Consider the following 18,770-nt stretch of genomic DNA (forward strand, 5'->3'; position numbering starts at 1 on the left):
GACTGAATATCATGAGAGCACTGCTCCAAATTCTTCAAACTGACTCTGAATTAGTCAATGTCAAGATCGCCCCACAATGGTTTTTTTTTATCACAGAGGTGCTCTCTAAATAGCAGTGGAAAGAATAGCCGGAATTAAAGTTTTTAGTTGCAATGCTGGACCATTTCTTTCTTGGGAGAGGGGGCCTGATGATCGGTCGGATCACGTGACTTCCGTTAGATCCCAGAAAAACGGGGAATTCTCATCACTTATTTTATCTCTTAGCAACAGGTGACCGTAAAACAGCCACCCGTCAAAATTAAACAGATCAGATTTATTTCCACTCATATCGGCGGTTATTTTAAGAAAATATATTGAATGGTGAGGAAATAAAGGGTGTTATTTTGTATATGACGCCAGCAAAATTTACCATCTGGTTGTGAAAACATTGAGCCAATTTCTGGTGCTCTGATTGTGTCCCTCTGCATCACAAACATGAGATAGAAATTGGTGAAATTTATTCCTTACTGCACGAGATTGCTTCCTTAATAGGACACACATCGACGAAAGGTAAATGCACTTGCATTTGGGTTCTCAATTGGTGACCCCAAAGACAAACTTGCATTACACAACTGTTACGCACGAGAGATCATCAGGACTCACCTTACTGCCGAATACAAACGTTTTGCATGGATCATTTACGCAAGCAGGAAGAATCTCCTTTCCAACAGGGTATCAAAAGCAACGACAGAGCTGAGAGGCATGCAGAAATAAACACACACTCAGAACCAGAGGAAAGAGAGATGAACTCCGATAGCGAAACTTATTTGCCAAAAACGTTTCATCTTTTATCTGTGGTCGGACCTGGCCCAAAGCATGGTGAAAATTTTACAGCTGTTCATCTGTTTTATCTTATAGTATTTTTACTGATTATCATATCTTCCTACGGATTATATCAACCTGCCATAAACGCTACCTTAGCTGAAAAAATCTTCTGCTCTCTCAACAATAGCATTTCAGCAACAAATTGTCAAACTATGTTGCCATATTCGCTAATTTATCGCATCTTCTTCGCGACTTCGGTTTTCTTTCTGATTTTATGCGTGATTATTTACTGCTGTTCCACAAATCATAACATCAGCATCAGAGTCCATTCCGGGTTCTGGATTCCAAAATTTGCGTTCTTCACGTTGCTCATATTTTGCGCGCTAAATATTCCTAGGGGCGGTTTTGGATTGGCATGGATGTATTTTGGAATGGTTGGATCGTTTCTTTACACGCTTATACAATTTGTATTCGTATTGGACGCCACCAAAGGCTGGAATGAATTTCTGACTAAAAAAATGGACGACACCACCTCCGCCAAATTCTGGAACTTTCTAAGACTATTATCCGCCAGTGCCATGTATCTTTCATCATCAATTGTGGTAATTCTTTTGTTCTTATTGTACACCAAACACGACAGTTGTAGAACTAATTTATTTCTCCTTATAGGAACTGTTTTATTGTGTGGGATAGCCATTGTTATTTCAGTGTTTCTGGATTCCTATCCAGAGCGATTGATGCAGACGAGTTTCGTGACGATGTACACGACGTATTTGACTTATGCCTCGCTCAGGTATGGACAAAGCGAATGCGACGCCGAACGAGACTACGCAATTAAGACTGGAAACCAGCCTGATTTGAATTTGTATTCGGTGGCTGACGTGTTGATAATCTTCTGCTTGGTAGCATTTGCATGTTTGCGGGCACCACAGCCCTATTACAGGAAATTCGGACGAGTTATAATTTCTAGGGGAAGGATATTAACTGGAGAAGACAAAAGCTACAGTTCTTCGTTTCTGCATTTTGTATTTTCATTGTTTTCAGTCCATCTCATGATGGTCATAACAAACTGGTACAATCCTAGAGAAACGCATTATGGAGAGGAAGCGGTAAACTGGGTTGCACTCACACTGAAAACATTTTCCAGTCTCGTCTCTATATTTCTTTACATTTGGAGTCTTATTGCTCCAAGTATATTTCCCGACCGTGACGTGCACTCCATACAAGGCATTTTGACCTCTCTTGGGACATTCACGTGTAAAGCACTTTACGTCGTGTTCATCAAACCGTGTCCTTGGTGGAATCAATCGAAATCAACTAGGTTCGCATATACCTTCCTCCTATTGGCTGGAACGGTCGCGTCCTGCACGATGTATCTTCCCGCCGTGAGACGCGCGCTCGAAAGTAACCCTTATTTCTGTAGCAGACTTACAAAGATGGGAAATTGTCTAAGTATGGATCCAGCCTACTTAGCAGTGTACAGGATTTGCTTTTCCATGGCGGCGTTCTTCCTGCTATTCGCGATGATTCTTTACTCAGTCGAATTTCACAGCGACCCTCGAGCCTTGATCCATAATGCATTGTGGTTGGTCAAATTTGGCCTGTTTTTCGGTCTTGTCCTCTGCACCTTTTTCATTCCCATGGAATTCAGTAAAGTTTGGATGTACTTCGGACTTATAGGCACTTCCATGTTCATTATTATCCAGCTGTTTCTGCTAGTGGATTTCACGCGAGTTTGGAACAAAACCTGGGCGCGAAAAATGGAAAAAACAGGCAAAAGATGTTGGTTTTACTTAGTGTTTGCATGCACCGTTATCTTTTATGGAATCTCTGCCGCAGCCATTGTCTGCTTCTATGTTTTCTTCGGCGCTTCGTATAAATGTAAAACAAACAAGATGTTTGTGAGTATTAACCTGGTTCTCTGCGCCGTGGCAGCCATTATATCGATCCATCCCATGGTCCAAGATGGCGGCTTACTTCAGTCTTCTGTAGTAACAGCTTATTCGGTGTACCTTACTTGGTCGGCACTATCTTACAATCCTAACGAGCGGTGCAATCCAGTTGCAACGTACGTTTCTGAAGCAGACATGAGGCCTAACCTTAATATTCAAGCTTCGTTAGACTTGTGCTTATTGGTGATTACTATCATATATTTCAGCGTTCGGGTGTCGCCAATAACAGACACCTTACGAGAACTGATTGCGACCACACTTCGGCTCATCGTCGGACTTCGCCGACGAAAGGTCAAAGACGGCGAAGACCAGTCTCCGGACGAAGAGCGAGGCAATGAAGCTGCGCTGCATGAAAACGAATCTTCGCAACAATTATTTGAATTTTCCGATGAAAAAGTTTCATATAGCTATTCGTTCTTCCATTTTGTGTATTTCGTTGCTGCAATTCACTTAACGATGGTGTTAACAAACTGGTATTCTCCAAAGGATGGTTCAAACATCAAGCTATCTATTGCATGGGCAGCCATGAGCATAAAAATGACTTCAAGTTCTATGTGTGTTCTCCTGTACATTTGGAGTTTAGCGGTACCTATTTTACTGTACACTAAGAAACCTTGTTAGCTTTCTTCACGAGCGACCTCATTTCAAGACGAAGTAAAAAATACATTCATATTGAAAGGACTGTCGAAATAACTGTTTTCCGAAGCGAGAAATAGCGCGAAACAGATTACGAAAAAACACTGAAAGGGTATCGGACGAGGAAGAGCAATATTGCCAATTGCCGGATACTATTGATGTTTGACATGGTTGCACACGCACAAATTTTTATGAAATGTTTTGCGAGAATCATTAAGTTAGTTAGGTCTTTCATATTTGGTACTCAACAGAAAAGAAAATAAAATAGATTTTCTCTTTCCATGGGATAATCTCTTGATTTTGTAATAGATTGAAACTTCTGTGTCCTTTCAGAGACATTCCCAGTTGTTATTATAATGGCCTTTGATTTTTGAGGACTGGAAACTAGACGTTTTTAATAAAATCCCTCGCAGCTCTCAGAAAAGAACTACATTTTAGTGGCATGCGATTGCATGTTTGAGTCGACTCATTCTGTTGCCTTTTGCACTCTTTCCAGCGTTGATACCTCCCTACATGCTCCCACGAGGAGTGTGACCTATTAAGTGAATAAAGCTTTTTCCTTCTTGCGTTACGCCGAATTTGGCCATTTACAGATATCCGCTTTCTACGTACACACAGGCATACCCTCAGGATGCGGAAAGAATAAACCGTCAAGGAGTCTTTCAAACCTGTGTCATGTTACTCCCTCTTTTCTTGTGCTTCAAGCGAAACGATTGGCTTCAGTAAACTGAGCTGGGTCTTTAACAACGAGCTTACGTAGTTAGCAAACAAAGCTTTATTGTAGAGGAGTAAAAACGGTGTCCTCACCCCGATCCCCACGGTAACGATCGCCCTCTACGGACGCAAAGACCCCTTTCTCGTCTTTATTCTGTAAGCCGGTCAATCAGGCTATTTTCGTTCGAACGTATTTTTTCTTTATTCATTTTTTAAACTTTTGTCAATCATTTGCACACTACAGTACAAAAAGTTAATCAACTTTATTTGTAATCATTTCAAAAGTCAGAACCACGTCCAAAAAAGTACTAAATTAAGTGACGAAAAATAGATGTCAAACTAGACAATAGGACACTTGAGCGCCCGATCTTTCGAGTCGAAGATAAATCGAAATCAGGTTTATCTAAAGGATGAAACAACATAAAATTTACAATTGTATAATCATAATTAAGTTTTAAATTCTTCATAAATATTATCCCTCTTTTTATCCTTCTTCCCCTTTTTGGTGATCGGTAGTAAATGTTTTGACAACAAGCCGATAAACTGACTTGAATAAAAGTTTTGAATTTAGTTCACCAATCACCGGGTAAGCGGAGTTGAAGTCAAAGTCTTTGCCAATATCAATCTTTGTCTGACTGTGAACTGACCTGAATCAAACACCCCCCTCTTCCTTCCTTCCGATTAATATCAATTTGGATACTGAAATTTTTGAAATAACGAGTAAATAAATAACTGATTGGTTTGATGGAGACAAGTGAACAATTGCACATTTTTTTTCGTTTACTTCAACATTTAAACTGCGCCTGGTAAAAAGGCTCGAAACAATAGCCTACTTTCAAAATTCCTTAATTTGTTTGATTTAATTACCTCATTGCCTCCTAGATTCAGAATTAAGTTAAAGTTATTTAAGCTACTTACAGACTGATCGTATGGTCTATAAATACGCTATCTCATTCTAGGTCTGTGAACTCGCCAAAACAAATATAAAACTAGTATAAGAGACCAACTCTTAGCTGGACTCAACATAAACGACATTACACCGTAGGTATAAATCAGATTAAAACTTGATGAAGCTTGCCATATGAACATCAACACAAACACAAAATGTCCCAGGCCTTTCTTCAGGGAGTGCAACACGTAACTGTGAGAGAATTGGAAAAGATGATTCTGGGATGCGGCTTTGCTGCTTGTTGTAGTATTGTTCAGCTCCACAAAATAAGCAAGGTATAGGGTCAGCGGCAAGTTTAAAAAGAATAGCTGCAAAAAACCAATAACTTTATTTTATTCAGTTGCGTTCCTCTTCGCATCCCCCCCTTCCTCTGCCACGCTAGGGAGCTCAGAGCATTAAGGGTGAGGTGACGGATGAGAATAGTCGCCTTACATAAAATTCAAAACTAAGAGAGTTATCGTCACAATGGTTAATTCCGTTTTTATTGCGAGTTTAACGTATACCAAAGCAGACGAGAGTTGTTTTAAAGAAGCCCATGTCTCATACAGTGCAATCACGACACTGAACGACAAAAATCGTTTTTATATCAGGAGTACTAAAACTACTATTACTCTGGGTTAAGAGGCCTACTGTCGTCACTAGTGTCACTTCTCTCTCTCTCTGCTTAAATCTCGATTCAAATAAAAGCATTCCAGAACCAAATTTCTTCAGAAATGTATAATATATAGATTTAGCCAAGCCTAAAAGCGGAGCTCGCATTTTTTTTCCCGTACGTCTTAAGGGCACAACGTCTTACCCCGGCCAGGACTAGAACCCGGGTCGTCCGACTCGGAGCTCAGTGCACTGACCACTAGACTACTGGACAAAGCCGTGACGTTGGTGTACCCGCGGTACAATTGACCACGCATGTTAAAAGTAGCATCTTGTACGTTCGGTCGTACGGTCGTAAGTCCAAATTTTTTTCGGCTTGATGGGTTACTACTATTTTGTATAATTATGGGGCTACGCCCTGCGAGCTCCGCTATTATCAACACTGCATTTACTATAATCACTGTGACAACCTAACCCTTCAAACAGAATATCGTCCTCGCACCAAGTCTTTCTTACCTGCATAATTCCATAGTAGTAGGTCAAGGAGCCTGGGATCCAGTGCTGTTTTAAATACATCCCATGAACAAACAGAGCACCAAGATGGCCTTGCATCATTTCACCAATGACCCACGGACCTAACGTGATACACAATACGAAACTTTCTTTTCTTTTTTTTTTAAGTTCTACCGATTGAGTTGCATATTTTTATACAACAGAATAGTGCCTTCAAAAGCAGCCTGAGACACCAAATGTCAAAATGAAATAACAAAAATTGTCCAGTCCTTAACATGAAGGTAGTTCTTCTTTTACATGGAACTGAGAGGTCAAATAAGTCAGTTGCCTAACTATATTGATCGTTCTTATTGATCTTTTTCCTCAAAAACGTTCCAGAAAACTCTAGGAACAGAACTTTTCCAACATTTACCAACCTGTTTGGTCGGTGCTGACTAATAGTAAGAACTCTAATTGTTTTGTAAAGTTTGTTCAGCTAATTTTCAACGAATGACAAGATATCAAGCGAATTGGAAAAAAAGAAACACAAAGGAAACAAAAAAAGAATAACCGAAAGTAGAATGTAAGACAATAATACAACTAAAGGAAGAGATAACAAGCTGTTAGAAACAAAACAACAACAACAACGACGACGACGACAATAACAAAAACAAACTGGTATGGAAGAGAAGTACCCACCTACACCAGTGTAAACGCCAAACAAAAACAGAGGGTAGAAGAGGTCATCGGTGTGAGCAAGAAGCCATAGGCGATTCCACCATCTTCCTAAAGCACCACAGAGAAAACCTCCGAGGAAATGAAAGATGAATGATAAATTAATAAATGAATCGATTTAATTAGTAAACATCCAAGATTTTTGGAATGTGTCCGTTTGCAGGGAGGGTAGTCCCATGGATACTTCAAAGGGGGGTCCTGAGGAGAAGGTTTTGAGAAACGATTGAAAGCAGGGAAACACACACTTTTTGCCGGATCTCCCCGTGGAGAGATTTCGCTCTCTACCGTCACTGAAAATTGTAAATAAACCAATCAAACTGCAAGACTGTTGCTATGGCAGTAGGAACATTTAATACTCCACTATTTTGATTGGTACTTTTACCACTTGTCTTCAAGTTCTTCTAGGCCAGTGAAGGATACAACAGATAAAGCCCTTCGTATAGCGTGGGCCCTAAACATAACTAGTAGTATAACGAATAGTTAAGGTATTGGGTAACTTAAAATGCCCTATGCTGCAGTAAGAGGACAGTCTTAGAGTGAAAAGTAATCATACGAAATAAATTTAAAGGCGTAACTATTATCCTATTTCCAGTCCAGGGATAAAGATGGCGGCTACAACTTGGTTAACCAATGTTTGCAATCCTGACATAGCAGACGAAGAAAGCAATAGTTTGAAGAAATCGCTCCTTGTTCTATCAACACCGTTCATGATGGGTTCAAATATTTTTTCGTTTTTTTAATTAACTTCACGCTTCTAAAAGGGTATAAGGGTTTTCTAGCTAGAAATCGTGGCAAATGTACAAATACAAGTTCAACATGATGGAGATCTGTGCTAGACTGATATATTATTCTCGACAATGAGTTGCAGAAAACAAAACAAGTAAACTGTAGCGTCAATACCTTTGCATGTGGAAGAATCACAGCGCCTCACCCACCCCAGTCCTAAAACGATGGTTACAAAAGAAACACAGTATAGAACACGGCCCTGTCGAGAAGAGTTAAAAAGCTCAGTTAGTCTCAACGAAACACAAAATGACTGAAATACTCAGTTAGGTATAACATTCATGGATAAATTATTGCCATGCAGAAACGAAGAACTGTAGCTTTTGTCTTCTCCAGTTAATATCCTTCCCCTAGAAATTATAACTCGTCCAAATTTCCTGTAAGAGGGCTGTGGTGCCCGCAAACATGCAAATGCTAGCAAGCAGAAGATTATCAACACATCAGCCACCAAATACAAATTGAAATCAGGCCCGTTTCCAGTCTCAATTGCATAGTCTCGTTCGGCGTCGCACTCGCTTTGTCACACTCTCAATTGTAATTGTGAATACATTCACAGCGAATAGAAGTTGACCGTTCCAAAGTGTGTTTTCTGAGCTTTCTTTTATTGGTCATGGCGTTTATTTTTTGAATCGCTACTCGAACAATTCATTAATTGATTGACTGATTTATGATGCATGATACAATGAGCACTCATATCGCTCCTTCACATCAAGGTGAGTTCGCCTGAGCTTCCGGTACTTACCAAAGTAACAAAGTCAGTCAACAGAAGAAACGCCGGAATGAGATCCAGCGTTGGACGGGATCCATCCACTGAAAACAGTTGCGTCCTCTCACTTGATCGGCCATCTGAGTCCTGTAAGTTATAAAGATTAATCAGTCCGTACCACCCAGGTGATAAGTGCTTTTGACGCGCGCTGATTGGCTTGCTTGGAGGTGATTGGCAAGTACTGTTCACTTCCGAGGGGCCGAAAAGACAAAATTGCGCATCATGAATTTAATTTCCGACCATTTTTTGACATATTGAAGAAATAAACTAATTCTTTGGTGTCTGTGTGGTATATGTTAAAACAATTAACTAATAGCGTTGTCCTCGCTACCCCAGACCGACATTTTCCCATGATACCGACTAACTCATATAAAGCACTGTAAATGACAATTGAAAACCTCTGTAATGTTATTTACAGCTCGCTCGCAACTGGTTCTTCAAAGACAGCATATTCTGCTAAACTTCTTTCTTTTAAGTATCGAAGGGGAAAAGATGAGGTCGATAGGCGGAGAGGGGTGTGGATATCAATGTAAGATAACCCTCACCAAGTCCGGACCTCAAATTAGTACAGGTATTAATTCATCTATATATAACGATCAGAATCAACAGTGTGTTTCATATGGGAGCATCTAAGAACGATCATTGAGAACTATTCCTGTTAACGCATGCGCTCCATTGATTTCGATGGCACAGACAGGGAAAGACAAAACTTCTTTCTAGTAAAGAGATCAAGGCGAAGTCACTTTCGTATCTTATCTTCAATTCAGCCGATCTAAAATTTACTTAACATGGTCGCTGTATTTGTGTGTTGCTCAGAATATCGTCTGTTATTTTGATCTACTCCATATTTTACTTCCGTAATTGCCAAGTCACAGTCAATAGTTACTATTTTCCCTCTAAAAAAAAACCATCTGGAAGCTTTCCGATCCTTTTTTTTTTCTACAAACAAATCATTCTTTCAGAGGGTTTCAGTTTTCATAACTCTAAATATGCCGTGAAGATAGAATAGATTATAGTTCTGAACTATCAAAATACAATAATACATCGAAAATGAAAGTTGGGGTTTCCCCAGGTACTAGGTAAAAAAATCTGCATAATGCGGAATCAGTCGGGTTCGTTGAAGGGTAAGAAAGGACAAAGATGAACCGGTAAGGTGATTTTTTATGTCCTAGACAAGGAGAACACTTGATTCGGTTCTTAGATGTTTTCGCTCTGTACACCTACTGGGTTAAAATCGACAACACCATCTGCTAGAACACACTTGGCTATGTATTCCTCTCAACAACATTACGTACAAATAACATTATTCTGGACCTCAAATCGGATTCAATTGACATGACAACGTATAGTTGCTGTGGATAATTAACGGTAATTCAGCATTCAGACTTGGCCTATTTCTGTAAGCCTGAAATTTTGTCAACGAATTCATAGCGTAGACTTCGTCACCCCCGACTGACATTTTCCCATTATACCGCTGACTCACTTCACAGCCCGCGCGCAATTCGTTTCTACATTTTAGATCTTCAAAGACCGTGATTTCTACCAAACTTCTAAATTTTAGTATTGTGAGCAAAAGATGAGGTCGATGAGCGGAGAGGGGGGTTGATATCGATTTGAGATAACCCTCGCCAAGTCCGGACCTCAACTAAATAATTGTATGGATTCATCTATATATCATGATCTCAGTTGACAATGTGTTTCATATGGGAGCATTTAAGAACATCAATGAGAACTGCTCCTGTAAACGCATGCGCTCCTTGCATTTGGATGGCACATAAAGAACATGAAAAATATTTCCATCTGATAAAGAAATAAAGGAAAAAACAATTTGATATTTTATCTTCACGAAATACAGCTGGACTGAAATACATGCATACCCAGTTGGTCACTGTATTTTTTGGTTGGTCAGAATAACTTGTGCTATTTTGATCTCCTCCATATTTTCCGATCCTTTCTTTCCACACATAAATCCTTCTTTCGGCGGGTTAAAGTTTTTTTTTATCTCCTCCATATTTTCCGAAATGGCTGGGTCACAGTTATTAATAAGTTATTATTGTTCCGTCTACGGAAATTTAATTCCTGTAGCTTTTCAATCCTTTCTTTCTACACATAAATCTTTTTTTCGGCGGGTTAAAGTTTTTCCATAGCATAATTATGCCCGGAAGATAGGCTGGATTAACATTCTGAATTATTAATAGATCAAGACTGAAATCGAAAATGAAAGTTTGGGTTTTCCCCGTTGCAGACAATAAGGAAAAAATTTGCATAGTGCGGAATCAGAGAGAAAGCAAAGATGCCATCGAAATTTTATGCAGGAAAAGACCGGAGTTCAGTTGATCAAAAGGCGGATAACGCTATCTAACGGATACATCGCTACCCAAGGGTTAATTGTTAAGAAAACGAACAGCGCAATCCACCAGATAGAGATTTATCCAGTGGAAAGCGTTATCACCCTTCGAACAACTAGAGCTAGATTTTCTTCTCAGTAGGTTGAGAATTTGCGGGTTTGTCTCCTTACTTGAACTCTCACAGTGATAGAATGAATGCCAGATGAAAAGTCCTCGGGATCCCAGCGACAAGCGTACAGTGCTCCTTTAACGTGAGTAACTTGTGAGTCAAGGGGTTTTCCATCGATTTCAATAATGGCAGATACAACGGGTGCAGGAGAGAAAGCCAAAAACCTGTTAAACATAAGTCAGAACAATTTCAAATTAGAACATTGTAGATCTTACGGTAGGTTATTGAAATTTCTGAAGTGTAATTTCAACTGGAACCATGTTGAACTACAAACAAGGTCATTGCCACAGTACGTTACGTCGACGGTAATGAGGTTGTAAAAGCTCAACTGCAGTAGACCAATTGTTCCAACTTTCTGTTTCTGGTTGTGTGAATCTTCCGATTCTACGATTCTTCAACAGTTTCCGGTTGATGATTTTACCAATAGATTTTTCCACATCTGTGTTAGTCTCCGCTCCAAATATTCCACTGGAAACTATTCGGAAACAATTCCTGATATGCTGCTTATTTTGTGGGAGAATTGGAAGATCGGAATAGTCAAGAGTCACGGGTTCAAATGCCGTCGAAGCCTGAATTTGTTTCAGACAGTTTTATTCTGCAATTGAATAAATTGTACTACACCTGCGAGAATCATTTCTTTGCTTGATTTTCATCCGCAGGTCAAATGAAACTTGTTTAATTTAGAATTGAATATATTGTCGGCAATGTGTAAAATACCTTATGTGAGAAGACTTTCTTATTCTTCCAAGAGGTTCATAGGGTGGCATAATGTAATGTGCATCTTTTGGATTGGTTATGAGCACAACAGGCCATTTGTTCAGACGAACATCAGCAAAGGAGAACATGTCATGATCTATTGCCATAACTCTGTAACTGAAATTGAAGAGAGTGGAGAATGACTGTCCACCCTAAGATCAGTATGCATATTCTCCATACTGTTCTCTATACATTTCCTAAGGTGCTGACAAGGAGAATTTGTTTAACAACCAAGCTGCTTTAGTTGATGATCATTTCCTTTACTCTCATCACCTTAATGTGTGATTCAGGGGTGATAATGTTAGGAGAAATTAGATGTTAATCACTTTTAGGGGTCAATGGGTTGAGGTATTGATTAATCTAGCATTTTTGTTCATAGGTTTTTCCAGGTCAAAGGAAAAAGTCAAAAGACAGTAACCCTTTAACTCCCATGAACGACCAAGACAGAATCTCTCCTTACAATATCAATGCAACATCAACCAGATTGGTGATGAGAGTAAAGAAAAATATCAATTTGGGAATAATTAATCAATCCAATACTAAATTCTCTGAACTAACATTATGAGAATTGTATAGTTTACAGTAAGGAGAATTACAAATTTTGATCTGGGAGTTAAAGGGTTAAGCAGTAGGCTGACAGCTTTACAGGCTGAAGTAACAAGTTACCAGTAACAGATATTACCCTGTCAGCTTTGTTATCTGGTTTTTCCAACCCTAGGCAAATAATCATCACCATCAACAGAGCCCACCCTACTTCTTTCTCTCTTTTTTTCTTCTACGCTAAGCTTACTTTCTGGTGTCAAGCCAGTCTCCAAGTTCCAGCTCTATGTGACCATCTGTGTGAACAGCATGCATCTTGGGAAATGTTTCCAGCAGAGTGTGAAGATGACCACACAAGTAAACTCCTCCTGTCCTGAAATGGATTTACACATGCTACAAGTGGGAATGGTATACTCCTTACAATAAAGTGTGTCAATAAGGAAATATTCCCGCATAAGAGTTCCTTAGGGCCCTTGTTAGAGAGGAAATAACAAAGTGGGAGTTTCCTTAGGAAAGAAGAGGAAAGGCAACATGTTCAGTGAGAATTACTTGCATGCAGGAGCTTTAAATATTACAGAATTTGTATTACTTTTGGGTCATTGGCTGTAGAAGATAGATCCTCATACAAACCCAGAAGAAAGGTAAACACATATATTAAATTGAATAATAAGCCACTCACTTTAAAATCCTCCGAACATAGGGAGTTGTTGTGACTGAAAAAGGATGGTGTCCAAACCAAACTGTCATATTAAATGATTTGCTAGCATCAGCTAACCTCTCCATTGCATTAATACGGTCCTGAAAGAATGAAATCTTATGATATATGATTATCCTTCAAGCAAGCTCTTATTTCATTAGGGCTGCAGGTTGTGCATTTTTCCACCTGAAGCAAGATACGAGACATGTCAGGAAGAGATTTACCAGGGGGTCTAGCACTACACCCCTTGCAGACTTATTGCCTGCTCAAATGCTCAAAGCCTCATAATTTCCCTTGGGTGAAGAACCAATAGTAAGGAGGGCCTCCTCATAGGCTTATAACTGACATATTTCCTATCTTTTCTACCCTCCAAACTTCCCCCCACTTCATATCTTGATGAACACTACTCTTACAGAAATGTGAACCAACTGTGAATAACTGTGGCATCAGTTAATTATGAGAGATGATTTTTTTCAGTCACTCAGTCAGGCACACTGAAACTCAAGAGGTTACACTTTTGTTAGGAGCCTGGCCTTTTCTTAAAATTCAACAGAAAATACCATCATTCTTCTACTTTTATAATCAGGCTCTAGATTCAACTTACAATACCTGGTTTGTAGTACTCCTGTCAATGATCATCAGTTATAGAATGTGTGTCAATTTTCACATACCTGCTCCACGTGACCAAAGAAATTAAAGGGCCTCCTCGGACCAGGATTTGGGTTCATATCAATACCATTAAATGCATATGAACCGAACTTGGTACTGTAGACAAACTGGTATGGCATCATGGTACCTCTGTCTCTATCTGGGCCACTGGATGAATAATCTCTGAAAAATTCAACGGGAACAGAATGAACCCTTCACGCCCTGAGATTGACTGGTTTCTAACCTCTCCCTACACTATCACCCCTGAATCAAACATTACGGCACAAAAAAGAAGGAAATCCTGACCAACTAAAGAAGCCCTTGATTGTCAAATTCTCCTCTTCAGCACCGTGGGAAATGTATAGGGAACAGTGAGGAAAATACAAATTTTAATGTTAGGGCATAAAGGGTTATTAAGCTAGTGAATTGAATGAGCTTTAAAAACTTTGGATACACTATCAACATCTCTTATTATTTCTGACAGGAACAAAAGACTACTGTACTTAAAAAGGGGAATCTAGTGGTCTTTCTGCAGTCGTGGGCATTTTTCCACGCACCCTTTACATAATAATGACATTTGACTTTATAAATCTTTTAAGAACTAAGCATGGTAAACATATGCCTTGATAAGATAGATTGGAGTAGCTTAAAACATGTGCCTTTCTACTTCCATGTACAAGTGCACTTTGCATTAAAGTTTATCTACAAGCAATGATTTTCTCTCTCACTCAGTTTAATCAATGATCTATCCTAAAGTTCAATGGTTGCGATAAAAAACACAAATTATACAAGCACCACAGAATGATCACAGCAAATACTCCCAAGTTGAAATAAAACCCCATTGATTTAGTCACAGAATTAAGCAATTCCATAACACATTTCATTTTCACCCAGAAATAATTTCCCAGTCCCGATCTATTTAAAATTTTGCCAATATCTCTTTTCAACTATTAATAAAAGCATACTTACTTGAAGAAGTTCTCCTTGCTTGTATGCGAGGGAACACTAAATGTATCTGTAAAAGAGAAAAAAACAATGCTCACGTGCAAAAGCTTCGCTTGCACAATTTTGATCCATGAGCACCTCAAGACTTCTTTTCCCCCCTCCTCCCTCTGGCCAACTACAAATAATAGAACACAGCCCCTTGCTGCCTTTGGGTCCTCACATTTCCCAATTTTTTTCCAACAATGGATGGGCCAGAGAGTAGAAAACTGAAACTATAGAGAAAATTTATAACAGTTCACTGATTTTTTGTCAAAGCGCAATTTATGAATTAAGTTTTTTCACTCCCCATGCTGATGAAGACATAATTTCTCCTCACAATATCAATACAATATCAAGCTGACAGGTGATGAGAGGAAAGAAAATATAAATTAGAGGATTGTTCATTGATCCAACACTAATTTCTCAGAATTAATATCAGAAGAAATATATAACAGACAGTAGGGAGAATTACTGGTTAGATCTTGAGGGTAGAAGGATTAATTACGTGGATCTTAAGATATTCATCTTAAGCTTCCTTACCATGATTTCCTCTCAAGTCTAACCATTTTGTCCTATCCTCAACTTTTGTTTCCTTAAGCACATTGAAATACTCTTCCCATTCTTCTTTATACTGTTTAGAACCAAGTTTGCGGACATCTTTTGCATCTGTCAAGTCACCTTTTTAATTTAAAAAAAAAAAAGATATGTTATTGGAACTAATTTTTGCAACGTCAGTCAATTTTCTATGAGCGTAAATAAGCACGATATTTGCACTGGAATTTAATTTTTTAATCATAAGTAATTTCAAACAACAAAAACAAAAGAAAATTCATTGTCTATTAGGGGGACTGGTTAATAAACAACAGCATCCAATAGGCACAAAATGATGCACTGATATTTTTTTGCAGACATTATCTGTTCAGAGATTAGTGAACAGTTTTGCAAGAGCAGAGCTTGAGGAAAACAGTCCCTTCTTCTGTAACAATCACAAATAACTCTCTTTTTTATTACATTGTAAGCCAGGACTCATCATCTCAGATGTATGGTTTGGAAATTGGGGATCATCACTTGTGGTATATCACCAGTCAAGATATTCCCCAGTTTGAGTGGGATATATTTGGTCACATAATATATTTAGACCAATTGCACATGAGCATAAATGTTTAATGGATTATAACTGCCTATAGCTGCTACAATCTTCAACATGCACAGGATATCAAATCCAGTTATGGAATAAAAACCTAGTATAAAACTTCAAAGCAACTGCAGAATACCTGGCCATTCATTTACATGTCACTGAATAAGAAAAGCGTCTATTGTGTTATGCCTCAATCTTCAAAGCCTCCCGACCTATGTAAGTGAGGCAGACCAAAGTGGCCAGGTATTCTGCAGTTTAGCCAAAACTTCAGTACCTGTGGCCAGAACCGTCACAGGCTTTATCACATCTATATTTTCATTACAAAATTTCTTCAAATCCTTTACTCTTTGATTATCACGGTATTTGCTTATATGAATGTCAGAGATCTGTAATGAAAGAGATATAAGGAATGTAAATTTATTCCAAGCATATTCTATATTAAGATTAAAGCATAATACCACCTGCTGTACAGAGACAACGCAACAATAAAACCATCAGGAAAAATTATTTCAGGATGGCAATAACTATAAATACGGGCGATATATTTAGTTAATATTTGGTATAATTTGCACTTCTAAAAAGTTAAATAACACGTATAAAACCAGCCGGGTAAAATTTCCGCACAACCCCATCCTACATTATGCATAAAAACAATACATTGCCATTGGGAAAACAGATTTTTTTTACAATAGTATGGGGCTTTGCGGAAATTTTACCAACAATACATTGCCATTGGGAAAACAGATTTGTTCTACAATATTATGGGGCTGTGCCGAAATTGTACCGAAATTAGCCCACAGAAAATCCTTTCGCGATCCATATATTTTTCTTCTTCCAAAAGCCGGTCCGGAAACACTTCCTACGTACCATCATGATGTGATTAAAACGTAACAGTTTACTCCGTGACTTTACCTGAACGAACCAGAAAATATTATCCATCTTGTCGCTCGGAAATGGAGCTGAATTAGTATTTCTGTGTTGCCTTAGCGGTTGGCCGTGCCCTGTATAATAATCCAGAAGTACAGCAACAAACCATGACGAACACAAAATAACAACGAGGATGATCAGCGATAGACAGCCTCTACTACCGACCACCATGTTTTCAAACTAAAGCCTCGTTCAAAGGTACTAATCGTTTCCGGTTGTACACATGACCGGAAGTAAAAATATTTATTTAAAAGAATCCTATCCTCGGGGAGAGACTAGGGGAGATTACGTAAATATTTACATAAGTAACAGATGTGTGTTACGAGAGGGCTGGGGGAGGTTGGTCCGTGGGGAGAGAGGGATGGTGAAGGGAATAAGGCTGAGAGAAAGCAAATTTACACTTTGATAGCATAATTTCGAACCCTCGAAATCATGGCTGAGGACGAAAATTAAAATTTGGATAAAAAAAACAGTTGAAATAGAATGAGAGGGGAACACCCAGACCTCCACAAGGAAGATTGTGACTGCTGAATATCGCGAACAATTTAAGGTTTTCAAATTGCTACCACGATCGATACCGTGAGATCTTATTCTCTTAAGGATGTCACGCTTTCTCCCCCTCCACCCTCTCCCCCCATCGCCTGTTTCCCTTCCCATCTTCCAATTGGAAGAACAGCTACTGAAGAGATTAGTGAAGAATGTTAGGATATTTACGCGTAAAAGCCGGTTGTACTTGTATATCATTATCTGATGGGTAACAGAAGACGTGATAGCGTCTAGAGCAGGCAAGTGAGTGCTCAGTATTGTCTTGGTGAAAATTATGGCTGGGTAAGAGAAATAAATTTGTACCAAAGGAGGAGGGGGGAGGGGGTGGTGGAAATGTGACGGTCACAAAGAAGGGGAGGGAAGGGGGTGGGGCATTGAATGTTCGCCTTTCCCCGCCCCCTACCCCCAACGTCGACTCTAACTCCAAATCAAACATAGTCGGTTGAATTTGCGAGCCTCTTAAAGTCAACTCGCCCTAATAAGACGCCTGCACTGCAGGCTAGAGACACGATTATCAAACTGCCATTGACAATTTTTTTTTCTTACCACTTAACTGTGTTAAGTTTGAAGATCAGTTCATTCTTATCGGATCTTATCGTCTGTCCACAAAGAACATGAGATGATTCTCTCTTGCCACAGGTCAAAGATATACATGATTATTTACTTCAAGGCTGTGCTCTAGGAAAATTTTCAGGGCGCCCTTCGGGCGCCTAACCATGACAAGTAGGTCGCCCAGCCTTCCAGGTTGGTCGCCCGAATTGATTAATTAATTAATTAATTAATTTTGATCGAATGATTACAATTGCGAGCAAGTCGCCAAATATGGTGCTGATAAACATCTTGCATGCCACGGACGAAGCTAATTAAATAAACACAAATTTGCATAAAGGACGGTTTCGTTTTATTAATCACGCGCTCCACTATTGAAACTGTTGAAACACAAAAATTAAATATAAGCATCAACCACTTCAATAGAAAAATTAGATCTTTAACACATGCTTATGCAAAAATCGTGCAGTTTCTCACGGGCAAAGAAAAAATAATTTTTCGTGCTAAACCATATGAAACAATATTACATAACACACGCGACAACTTTGAGCGTGAACAATTCTTGTTGTTGTCCTGCCGAATATTTTTTAGTTCTGCAAATGTCATCAAATTAGCAAGTAAAATTATAAAATGTTAGTTACAATCAGTTGCTCGTTTTATCACATCGTTCAATGGACAAGAAACCTGGGCCATGTACTATATTAACAAACCGGAAGAGAAACCGCCGAAGCGAAACAAGACCCATGACCTAACTTAATATTTAACCTAAATGTACAGATCACACAGGCTATTGATTGCACTGAGCTTTCAGCGCTTTTGCTTTTCGGGCTAACGGGAGCCGGGGAGCACGATGGAGTTTCTTTTTGTTTTGTTCCGTTCCGTTTCTATACGTTTGCTGGTTTCGTTTCGGGTTTTCACACAAGCCGAAATCTATGCGCCCGGACGGGCGACCGCTTTTCTTTTTCAGTCGCCCGAGACCAAATGTTAGTCGCCTGAGCTTAGCTTCGTTTTGTTTTTACTTTCGTTCGTCTCTGTTATAATTTTTT

General features: G+C 39.1%; 2 protein-coding genes across 2 annotated transcripts; one reads left to right on the plus strand and one right to left on the minus strand.

The window, feature by feature from the left end:
• The first annotated feature begins 475 nt into the window (after positions 1-475).
• On the plus strand, positions 476-3,489 carry LOC131784831 (uncharacterized). Its single transcript, XM_059101661.2, has one exon. The coding sequence runs from the start codon at positions 669-671 to the stop codon at positions 3,375-3,377; it is 2,709 nt and encodes a 902-aa protein (XP_058957644.2). The 5' UTR covers positions 476-668; the 3' UTR covers positions 3,378-3,489.
• Positions 3,490-4,352: 863 nt separating this feature from the next.
• Positions 4,353-16,809, minus strand: LOC131784865 (transmembrane protein 62). Its single transcript, XM_059101695.2, has 14 exons — positions 16,615-16,809; positions 15,977-16,088; positions 15,105-15,242; positions 14,550-14,595; positions 13,604-13,763; positions 12,915-13,033; positions 12,486-12,608; positions 11,657-11,812; positions 10,941-11,103; positions 8,399-8,509; positions 7,774-7,858; positions 6,838-6,945; positions 6,163-6,281; positions 4,353-5,363 (listed from the first exon to the last, which is right to left on the minus strand). The coding sequence occupies exons 1-14, from the start codon at positions 16,798-16,800 to the stop codon at positions 5,052-5,054; spliced, it is 1,938 nt and encodes a 645-aa protein (XP_058957678.2). The 5' UTR covers positions 16,801-16,809; the 3' UTR covers positions 4,353-5,051.
• Between the last annotated feature and the right edge of the window lie 1,961 nt (positions 16,810-18,770).

Source organism: Pocillopora verrucosa, chromosome 7, assembly GCF_036669915.1.
Source record: "Pocillopora verrucosa isolate sample1 chromosome 7, ASM3666991v2, whole genome shotgun sequence".
NCBI classification, from domain to species: domain Eukaryota; kingdom Metazoa; phylum Cnidaria; class Anthozoa; order Scleractinia; family Pocilloporidae; genus Pocillopora; species Pocillopora verrucosa.